We start from the raw sequence: 12,251 nt of genomic DNA on the forward strand, positions 1-12,251 counted from the left end.
CACAACAGTTTTATGGTCGGTATTCTTGTGTAACTTCCTGCTCAAAAGAAGGGTACTGCTAGGATGAAAAATACCCCTGCAGAACGTACTATTAAGTTAAACAACTGCATACTTCTCACAGTAATGCACCTTAAGGGAGCCATTTCTTTGTCTGTGAGCTTATCTCTTAGCAACAGAACATTAAAGGGGTAAATTATTTCAGTCAATTAGCACAATATAGTAATTTAGCATACAGTATTCATGGAAACTTTCAATGTTTTTGATAATTGCTCTTGAACAAGAGAAACATTGAACAGAATGTATCTCCACCTGCACATACAAAGTTAATTTGCTGTTAATGAGAATTTATAAATTAATTAGTACATGTGGTCTTATTAACTACAATTTTCCATCTGCAATGTCAAGCTTTCCTACTATTCATTTCTAAATATGACTAAAATTAAACCAAGATTATTCATGATAGATTAATATCTCTCAAAAGAAAGTAAAACAAACACATACTATTTGATCAGAATGGTATTGCCATTTGCATTTAAAAAAAAAAAAGCCATTTAAAAATAAGTGTTCAAAGTGCCTCCTGAGTTGGGGAATTCAATGTTTTATAAATTAGAATGGCTTAAAAAAGGAGATTATAAAGTGGAACAACGGTCCCGTCAAATTCTTTCCGAGATACTAATTAAGGTTTTATGGACATATTAATTTATTCTCAAATATGTGCCAATATGAGCTTTAGCACTAAATTATAAGACACTATTTTTGACATTCTGGGATCATCCTAATTAAGATTGTATCCACAGTTTCACAAGAAGACACAGTGCATTAGCTCATGTGAGCAAGGGATACGTCTTATAAAAGTAGTTCAGTAAGGTCAGCAATATACACCTCTGTTTTTTGGAAGAGAAAAAAATCAGCAGATAGCAAAAACAAAAGCACTTGAAACTTCGATTTTTTTTTTTTTTTAACCAGAAATTACAGAAACTAAAATGAAAACATAGTTCATGATTAATATTATTTGGCTTTATACATAAATACTCAAACACCCTGTTTCAAGAAAACTCCCATGAAATATTTAAAATTGAACCCTTCCTGATATTATCATGACTAAATTCACTTCTATGGAATTCTGAGGTATATCTAACCTAATTATCAATACTAGTTTTTAGGGGACTGAGAATACATCTGGAGATTGTTTTTGGGAAGCAGGGAAATGTTTTCCTAGTGCGTTGAGAGTTAAGGGCTTTATGTGAAATATCAAGAAAAAAATTGCATACAGTCATTTAAGTTCCATATTACTTCTGCTGCAGCTCTCTACAGCAGGTTTTCAAATAATTTAGTGTCAGCACAAAGCATCCATTGTTCTATTTTTAATTTTTAAAGCTTATATTAATGCATAACTACAATAGCTAATTGAAAAACACACAAAAACTCCTTCTACTAACACACCTGTGAAACATCAAGACAAAAATCTTACACGTCAAGCACAGGTTCTAGAAGTTGCCATTTAATATGAGAAATGCTCATCTCTTTGCCTTCATTTTCATACAAAAAAAAAAAAAGCTTAATGCAAAGTTTGTTGGAGAGTTTGTCTATTGTACCTTCATATCCTTATACAGAAGCAAGTTTCCTTCCCGTAACACAAAATAACGGTCTTGAAATTTGTTTCCAGACAGTAGTTTTGATGGTTCTTCCTTGTACTTCAGATTGCCTGCTTTCACGCTACCTTTCTCATTTTTCTCTGCCAAGAAAAAAAGGTATTTTGTTAAAAGATTTTACAACAGTGGAAGTTCCTAGTTTTTAATTATTAATGCATATAAACCCCCTAAAATTGCATTGGTAAAATTCATTTGGTATTATGCTATATATATATATAAATAATTATATTAATAATATTATATAAATACACACATATATATACACTCTATATTACACTTCAATGCATATTTCTTATTAATATATTCTAAAGTCATAAGCAAGACATTCTTAAATATATACGCCATTATTATTTTAATTACTGATGGGAAAAAGGTCTTCTCCTCTTCAGTTCTATGATAACATGCAAAAAAATCTACCAACAAACTTGAATTGGAATAATGTTTTCAGCACATTATGTGTAGTTAAACCTAAGAGTGTGACATGGATATAAAAGAAGCAAAACATTTCAATAAAGTTCTGATTTTACCACGAGTCTGTCTAGATTTTTCTGGTTTTTTATGTGTTAAAATACACATAAACTCGCATATATTCAGTAAAATTAATTAAAAACTCAAACAAAATGCCACCTCCCACACAAATCCAAACAGTAACTTTGCAGTCAAGCTTATAAAGTTTTTAACTTCGTACTGAAAAAGTTTGTATTTAAAAAAGAAAAATACCAGTGCTATCAAAGGCTTTCAATGTTAAAGATTTCTCAGTGCATTCTCAGCAATTTAAAATCCTAAATAAAATAATGCAAAGAAGTATTACTAGTACATATAGAAGTATTACGAGCACATATAAGCTACTGCACCACCACTTCTAGGTATTTTTAGGTTTCCTATTCTGCTCAATATACATATATTTTATCACTACTTTATCAGCTTTTCCCAGTAAGTTCCCTTCCCCAGCAAAAACTTCTGAACACTAATTAGTCATTGCCATGCTGCTGTGACTCATGCATATAAACTGAAACTCAAACTTAAATGGCACTTTAATAGTTAAAGTGAGGAAGAACAAATGAAAAGACAATAATTCCTATTGTCTTTATGACAAACAGAGAATTCAGTAGAATTCTGAGGTATTCTTTTCTCCCTGAGGTAAATAGTGCCGGAAGCAAACTGTGGATATGAGAAGAGAGGAGGTAGACAGATGTAGCCTTCTCCTCCACTGAACACCATTTCACCTTAAAGAGGGAGCCTGATTAACAGGGCTAATAATTCCCTTATCCCCAAACACTACAAGCCTATTACTTATGCCATATGTTGGCTTTCACCACCTATTATTTTTAGCTAAGTGTAAGTACTTCTTTTAAGTCATTCATTTATTTAGGAAATACTGAACCAACTTGTTTAGGAGTCACAGAATGGTACCACTAGCTTCTATACTATATTAGTTTCAGGATAAGAAATAAAACTCTGATGTAAAAGGGGTATATGGTGTAATGAAAATCTCATCCTTACCCAAGTTCTCAACTGGCCTTTTTCATTAAAACTCCACTCAGACTTTGAGCATCTGATATCAAAACTATATTATTAAGAAGCAGCACACAATAAAATATTTTTTAAAAAAATCAAAATCCAGATTCATTTCAACAATTAAAATCAGAAATTACTTAGAAGTCTTCAGTCATAAGTGCAAATACACATGTACAGTTTAAAAAACACAGATGTATTCTCTCTTTGTCAATAAGAATATTTATTTCAAGTTCAGAAAAGAAGATGAATCCTTATGTACACAATCACAAGCACTTTTTTTTTCTTTTTTTCTCCGTTTTTTAAAAAAACTATACAAAATGAGAGTAGCAGAGTACTTAATGAGAGTAGCAGGATACTTCCGCATTTGTACCAAGCTGGAAGATTTTAAATTTCAGCACACAGCTTGTGACATGACAAAAACTCCTAAATTTCACAGCATTCCTATGACAGCAAATCTGTCAAACACTTGATACTTACAAAGATATAGCCTGAAGGAGGAGAAAAATAATTCTCTAAAGTGATGATATACCATATACTTTAGAAGCTAGCATTTCATTACATAAACTTAAAACAATAGGGATGTGTCTTAATCAGAATGTAATTTTCAGATACAAACTTTACAAAACAAGCTAAACTTGCTAGAACTTAGCAACTAGGAAGTAGGTACACTTAATCCACGCAGGATTGATCCACCTATGGTTTAGAAGCTTGCATTTCAAAGGATATCTCTGAATTAAAGCCTCTGTTCTCAGAAATCAATACTTACCTCTCAAATTATACAACACTGCACTGGAAAAATTTCAAGGACCTATACACACAGACTTTATAGTAAATTTAACAAATAAATAATATTTGTTTTTCTAACAAATAAAACTTTAATGCGAGAAATTTTTAGATAACAAGAAAAATAAGGGTCTTGAAATAGAATTAAACTGTCCTGAGTATCTCTTATACCAAAATACGGTGCACACCTTGTCCTACTGAACAGCACTTGAAAGAATGCTCCTACAACAAGCATGAAAAGCTATGGAATAAATTGTCAGGAATGAGTAACTAAAGAGCTGGAATAAAGCAGAAAATGCACCACAAGTTTGCTGAAACATATAAATTATTTTTTCCTTGAAAAGGAAAGTTGGTTTTTACACAAGAGAAAACATACATCTAGACCTCAGTACAAGGTTTGGATCATAGAATCACAGAATAGTCTGAGTGGGAAGGGACCCACCAGGATCATAGAGTCCAACTCTCAGGTGAAAGCCGCACACGGGGATCGAACCCACAACTTTGGTGTTATTAGCACCCTGCTCTAAACAACTGAGCTCATCTCAGTTGCAGAACATGAGAAAGTAGTTTAAAATGGACAAGATGGGAATAACTATCAAAATTAGGAATGTATTAAGTATAAGGAATATGGGAAAAGTTGCACTGACAGCAAAGACATGATAATTTGCCAAAATGAAATGAGGCTGAAAGAGCTGTTCCTTAGCCTCACTATTGAACCAACAGTATTTCAAACAACATTATACACTCAGGAAGGAAAAAGAGAAAAGTGCTGAGAATTAAAATCTCTCAGGTAATATTAACAGAAAAAAAAAAGTAAGGAATATAATAATTAGTCTTTAACATTATTACATAAATCAGGGAAGCAAGGAATATTCATGGAATTAAATTATAAACACTATATGATCACAGTCCTATTAATTTTACTGCATAGTAAGACATCCATTCACCCAGTTGCCCATTTATATGGGCTGAATCCACTATTAAAAAGCATACTTCAAATCATAGTTGTCGGACATCTGGCCTCAGCCCTATTATTCCATGACAAGGAGTTATCCACATACAGAGTGTGAGACAGAAAAGATTGAGGTCCCCCTTTCTTCCTTCAAGCTAGCAGTTATTTCTTGTGCTATTCGAGATGGAGAGCCCCACCACAACCGTAAGTGCCTTGAACCCTAAACGCTAGGAACATCCCTTCCCCAATGATTTTGTTCTGAATATATTCTCATTCTGACACTATGTAGCGATGGATTCACAAGATTACTCCTCCATGTGGAGTTTGGAGTCATCAACACTGTAAGTCCACAACATGGCAGAATTTTCTTTTCAAACTACTGAGAAAACCAGTATAATTTATTTTAAAAGGTTTTAATTATTTTGTAACAAACATAAAAACATCAATAAATGGAAACAATCAAAAACCAGTTTGATCAAAAGATCAAACTGAATGGAACTGATGCAAACAATTACTGTGATAGGCTGGGAGAACAAATCTAGGAGACAGGAAGGAGTGCAAATAGCGGCAATCTCTCCTTTACTATATTTTGTAAATTGACACTAGCCTAATGTGTTGCACAGAGCAGTGATTCACTCAATCCTCATGACCCATTCCTTTTTCCGATTATATCTCAACACATACATAGTGAGGTGACAGGAGTTCATATATCAAGCTTTTAATGAAGTAGGCCATTTCTCTCCATTCATGATCTGCTATCACACATTTACTGACAGTGAAATCCAACCATAAAAGTCATGAACAGAACACTTGTTCCGGTTCATCCACATTTGTGAAATATGCTTTTACAGGAATAAAGCACGGTGGGAGAAGGCCATTACTTTCAGAAGAATAAGCACAAAAGTATAAATTTTACTTCTTGATATCAAAACAAGAAATAGGGAATGGAAATATTAACATTTCCAAGTATGAGAAAGAGAGGAAAAGATAGATATATTTGAATGAGTCATTAAATAAAAAAAGATGAACGTTAAACCAAGCATCATGTGTTACCATCACACATTATACAATGCTAGCTCCTCCAGGCTGAACACACCAAGTGACCTCAGCCACTCCTTATACTTGAGGGCTTCTCCTCAAGGCCTTTCGCCATTTTTGTTGCCTTCCAGGATTTTAACTGCTTGAAAACAGGGTGTAATTTTTGAACTCCTAAACCTCCACTTCTTGCAAAGCAGATAATACATATTACACAGGATACTTAAAGCCAGGTATTATGTGGGGAAAAAAAAAAAAAAAAAAAAAAAAAAAAAAAAAAAAGACTGGGGTAATGTGTAAACCATATATTTTCACTATATACTTGATCTATGTTTTAAGTGTCAGCTCCCTTTTAAAGGCCACATACTCTCCCAATTATTCAGTTGCTTGAGTATGTCATGCAAATCAGTATGTCACCTGGGATGGGCCAACCCTGGCTGTACGGACAGACTGGGGAATGAGATGATGGGAAGCAGTGATATGGAAAGGGACCTGGGGGTCCTGGTCCACAACAAGTTGAACAATAATCAGCAGTGCCCTGGCAGCCAGGAGGGACATCCCTGTCCTGGGGTGCATCAGCACAACATGGCCAGCCAGGCAAGGGTGGGGATTTTCCTGCTCTGCTCCACACTGGAGGGAGTCACCATGAATACTGTGTGCAGTTTTGTGCACCACAGTGTAAGAAGGCTATGAAACTATTAGAGAGTGTTCAAAGGAGGGCAACAAAGATGGTGAAAGGCCTTGAGGAGAAGCCTGCAAGTATAAGGAGTGGCTGAGGGCACTTCGTCTGTTCAGCCTGGAGGAGACTGAGAGGAGACCTCATTGCAGTCAAAAACTTCCTTGTGAGGGGAGGCAGAGGGGCAAACATTGATCTTTTCTTGGAGGTGACCAGTGTCAGGATAACAGAATGGTCTGAAGTCGTATAAGGGAAGTTTAGGCTGGATATCAGGAAAGCTTCCCCCAGAGGGTGGGTAGGCAGTGGAAAAGACTCCCCAGGGAAGTGGTCACAGCACCAGGCTGAGTTCAAGAAGTGTTTGGACAATGCTCACAGGCACATGATGTTATTCCTGGGGCTGTCCTGTGTAAAGAGAGGAGATGGACTTTGATGATCCTTCTGAGTCCCTTCCAACTCAGAAGATTCCATGATTCTGTGAAATTAATTTTGTAGTTTGAAGGCATCAAATTAGATAATAGTAATTTCTATTAGTATACCATAGTTATATAAATAAAGTCAAATAATAAGTCTTAGATAGGAGCAATTTCAAGCTTCACAGCAGAAGTTCACAAAGTGTGAACTGACTGCAGAATTTCTGTACAGTTTTATATTTCAATAAGAGAGCTTACAGTTTGTAGAATCAAACATCCATAATCTGTTTTCATAGGGAGTCACCACAACCCTCTGTAAATCTGTAACTGTTATGAAGTAGCAGTAATTCAGTTGTTCTGGGACACTTTGCTCCACTGAGAACATTTCCTATCCTCATATTTTTATGTAAAATATCTAAGTTAAAAAAAAAAAAAATTACATACCACTGTAGAGATTCACTATGTCTGCTGTTAGAAATCTCTTTATTATTAGATATGCAGTGCCAGGCTCTGATAGTGAACTCCAGTGAAGAACTTGTTCTAGTACATTTTCTGTATAATGCAGAGGACGTTCTGAAAAATGCCAAAGAAACAAAACACAAAAAACTAGAATTAAAATAAAAGAGAAAACCCAACAATATTGGAGGCCCTCAGAAGTTACATTTGCTTTACATTTGTATTTGTTACATACACAACAAGGTCTCATTGACTTTGAGCTAAAGAAGAAAAATACTGCTTTCAAAATAGTACAATTAGGCACTTCATTGACAATGCTTTGCTGGCAATGTTTGCACAGGTAATAAATATAAAATTAAACAAGTCATAGCCAAATGTTCAGTGACTCCTTTGTATTGTTACATTTTTAATGTAAAGACACTAAAGCACTGCTTTCAAACTAAATGCAAAAGTTAAGACATATTACAAGGCATGCCTAAATATGATCAAACAGAACTGAGGCCTTCAGCTATACTGTGCTTACTGACCTATACTCAATACAAAAATGAAACATCATAGATACCAATTCTCTGCAATCAAAGGACCAAAGAATTTGGAGTGATCATAGTGAAAAAAATGCCTCCAACTGGTATGGATTATACTGTCTGTTATTGATCAAAGCAGACTGAAACAGACTCCCAGCTTCATTAGATTCTTTTTACTAGAGGAGAAAGTATGTGGTTTTACTAGGTCTTTTCCCTGTTGCTGTGGTTAGGGAATATCCAAACTTGCACCTGTGTATTTCAATCTTGTACAAAAAGTGCAGCATGATTAAACTACCACTGAAGGCATGCCTAGACTGTATGTGTGCACTCCAAAACTCCGAATGCTCAAACACACATTTTTTGATAGGCATCATCCACCCTAGAAGAGAAACTCTGAGACCTACACAGAATTTAAAAACTGCAGTGATAAGAAAGCCCAGACAGTACTCCATACAAACCCCAGTCCACCTACCAAATGAAGTCAGAAAAGATCTTGCAAATAGTCCCTAAATCTGCATTACCAGATCCAGCAGAAATCTGAGTGTCACATGAACAGCACAGCCTAATCCAACACTGATGTGAGTGGGGAAAGACACAGTCACATCCCTGAAGGCTTTCACCTGCTCAGCAGCAAGTACCTGCTGCAACTCTCAAAAGCCTTATCAATGGCTTTGTGGGTTTAAATGTCATTTTATCTCCAAAGAGAGATTTTTCCAAAATATCTGTGTTCCATTTGCATATCAATTTATGTGGGTCAGTCCTTTAGAAGAGCTGGGTACGGCTCCTGAAAAGTCACAGCTCTGTGACACTGTCATGTTGGGTCACGGTCTAGCCATGTCCCTTGAGTACTGAAGGGCAAAGTATGCAGCCATAATCTCATTTTTCATTCTTGCTATGGTAGATGAATATGAAATGTCAACAGCTGCTTTGGGACTCTCTAGCACTACAGTCTAGCAGAACATATTTTTTAGAACACCTGAACACTAGAGCCTCAGAAAGCAGCAGCCACAAATAATACACTTAAGTGACAGAAAAAATCACTGCTATTTCAGGATGCAAAAAAATCTACACTACCTGTAGAGCTTTGATACCACCCATATAAATATTTTATTATTTAGACATGACATCAAAGCAGCCTGACAAGAATACCATTCTGTAGAGAGCAGCTCCAGCCCTACTTTATTAACACCACTTCCTCTGGCCCTTTTGTTTTAAATGGTCAAACTTCTAAATTTTTGGGTAGCTGTGGACTCTCATGTGATAAAGCTTAAACACTTGATGCCTTTGTACAAGAGAGAAAATCCACTTTAAGGAGAAGAACACTGCAAATCAAAGGCAGGAGACTGGAAAATCACCACATCTTCCTAGAATACCAGCACTCCCACAGTAAACAACTACTGTTTTATTTATAGTTACATTTAAGACCATCTGTCATCATGGATTACATGGTACATAAATCATCATGCTGAAAACCATTAGCTATTTTTTTGGCAACACACCTCATTTACAAACTATCCATCAATCACATATTATTAAAAAAATTATATACACCCTATTTTGTAAAAGCATATGGTATTAAATATTCTGCATTAGGTTTGATAAAATCATCAATTATTGCAACTTTTCTATATGCAAATAATTTAGCTGATTTTTTTAATATTGCAATTCCAGTATTTTGATGGCAAGCAGTCAACACATACATTCAATTACCCTTTTTTTCATTTAGGTCATCATATGCTAGTAAATATCCTAAACCAGTCATTTTCACCTTAAACAACATTAACTTTAAGTAGAAAATTACTTTCTGGAAAATATGATTATAATTTTCTTGCTTTCTCAGGGGTTGTTTTCCTGACACTATATATTAAAATGTAAAATAAAAATTTAAAGAGTAAAAAAAAAGTCAGGGTTGAGTACAACAAGCAGAATATCACCACGCGCTGGACAGGTAGCAGACCACAGCAGTAAAAAAGAAGAAAATTAATTTTTATCAGAAAGATACTGTGATTACTGATGTACATTTGAAACAAATATGCAAACTTCTTTCCGTCAATATGTGTCAGAATCTTGACTAATTTGTAAATGCCTCAGATGGTGTTTGTCAAATGACAGTAACAGAATCAACTTGCAGTAGCGAAGACTCAAGTAGTCTTTTAGTTCTAGGGTGTCACATTTGAACCAAAGACTTTATAGAACTAATTTTCTCTGTGGTCCCACCCTCTGCAAACCTGTTAGTTTCAGCCATAGGATCACAGCAGTCTACCTGAGTGTCTCTTTACCACAACATTATTTTTATTTTGAAACAATAATTCACTTGTCCTCGTGCACTGATTCTTCCGCAAAGGGATCCATGAAGAAGATATTTCATCAACACAGTCCTTTACTAACAGGAGTCAGAGAATGAATTAGGACTTAATTTGGTTTACTTTTTGGTTGGTTGTTTTGGATTTAAAACACTGGTGTGCCATTTCCACTTTGTGTTGGAAACTCCTCTTTCAGTAGGGTACATTCAAATGTCTTGCCCATATTTATTGTGCTATGTAGGGCCTGTAGTGTCTCATTCTTAGCTTAATTTTGTTTGCCTTCCATAGTCATTAGCTCAGATATCATTTTGAAACCCCATTAAAATATTAGTTGTTGCACCTAAATACCACAAGAAGCTGTTGTGGGGTCTATCTGTTTATCTACTTTTATGTTCTCTTGGCCATATCTAGTTTAGTTTCTACATTCCTGTAAGTATCATATATCAAGTTTAGGAAAATAAAATTCAATTTTTTTTCAAATTATTTAGTCCAAAGAAATGTGATTTGTACTGCACTTGTAGGAATTATCAGGACTCTTCTAAAGGTGTTTTAAAGATGTTAGCATTCTTTTTCAGTTGTCACTCACATCTATGAAATTAGAAATGAACACTGTATTACAACTCAGTACAGCATCACCTGTAAGATGTAAGATGTGAAGAGGGCTCAGGATAATTTATTTTAAGTTGAAAGGGAGGATATACTTCCATTCTAGTTTTTTATACTGCCAGGCTCAAGACTGAGTACATAAATAATATTAATAAAACTGACGGAATTATTGTAAACACATCTGAAAATCAAGTACAACAAAACTAATCAAAACATATTAGAATAATACTCAATAATCTTATTTTGTCCACTTTCTTTTTCTTTTTTTTTTTACTTGAAAATAGGTATTTTCACTATAGAAATAAACAAGTCCACAGTCTTCTGTAACATGAGAATAGTTAAAGGCAGCAACTTACTAGAAAATTCCAATAGATGTTGCATATTTCTGTCCTCATATATTCTTCAAAAATTCCCCAAGATTACCTTAAGGAATATTCATCAAAATATGTTTTAATTTTAAAAATTCCTATTACTTTATGTTATTCTAGGAACCTCTAACAATAAAATTCTTCAGCATTTTAAACATGCTCCAGCATTTATAAAGTATTCCCAATGTTAAAACATCTTTACCATTCACTAATATTGTGGCCATGTGACATTTGCTTTTGCAGGCAGCAGAACCATATTTCAACCAAATTTTTCAAGATTCTGCTAGATGCACCCTAATGGCACTTGCCAAAACACACTTTAAAGTGTACATAGAATTACACACTTTATGCCTCCTTTTTTCACCTAGGTACATTAAATATTTGAATAAACAAAATAGAGAAGATTCTTTCTCCTAAGTATGAAGTATTTTCTCACTTAATTTTTTGAAAAGCTTATAAAATCAAGTGCTTATAAAATCAAGTGCTGACATTCTTATGAAAATAGGCTTTTCCTCTAAGACTTATTGGTAAGACCTAGTTTTCTATAGCTTATGATTAATGAACTGAGAAGCACTGTAATATAAAGAACATCTTCTTAGCCCCTAATTTATAAGCAATTTACAATTCAACACATCATTTCTGGCAAAGTGAAGAAAGAAGTCATGCAGATGCCACAACAACCAAACGTAAAACATTGGTATGAAGGCTATTTTTTTGTTTCCATAAAGTCTTTAACTAAGCTTTTGGTGATATGAAGTATTGAAAAATTAAAATAATAACAGCTAATTGACATGCATAAATTTTAGTATCACTAACCTAATTCTCCATTTTCAAGTACTTCAAAAACAGCCCAGATATCATCTTTGCTAGGAACAATGTTTTTGATTCCTAAAACATCATTAGTTAATTCCTCGGCTTCCATCAAAGGTGATACCTGTAATACAAAATGAGTCAGTTTATAATACATT

The 12,251-nt window shown here is 34.5% G+C and overlaps 1 protein-coding gene across 3 annotated transcripts in view; it reads right to left on the bottom strand.

Moving 5' to 3' along the window:
- ARAP2 (ArfGAP with RhoGAP domain, ankyrin repeat and PH domain 2) overlaps positions 1–12,251 on the bottom strand; it is a 118,190-nt gene that overhangs the window by 13,687 nt on the left and 92,252 nt on the right. For all 3 annotated transcript variants that reach the window (XR_014590161.1, XM_083861816.1, XM_083861815.1), the window contains exons 26-28: positions 12,100–12,217; positions 7,471–7,599; positions 1,596–1,735 (exon numbers count right to left, since the gene is read on the bottom strand). Coding sequence is in view for 2 of the 3 variants with exons in the window: in XM_083861816.1 (XP_083717942.1) it covers positions 1,596–1,735; positions 7,471–7,599; positions 12,100–12,217 (387 nt within the window). In the remaining variant the exon portion in view is untranslated. The remainder of the gene's footprint in view (positions 1–1,595; positions 1,736–7,470; positions 7,600–12,099; positions 12,218–12,251) is intronic.

The sequence above is a fragment of the Zosterops lateralis genome (genome assembly GCF_965231275.1).
Source record: "Zosterops lateralis genome assembly, chromosome: 5".
Taxonomy (NCBI): domain Eukaryota; kingdom Metazoa; phylum Chordata; class Aves; order Passeriformes; family Zosteropidae; genus Zosterops; species Zosterops lateralis.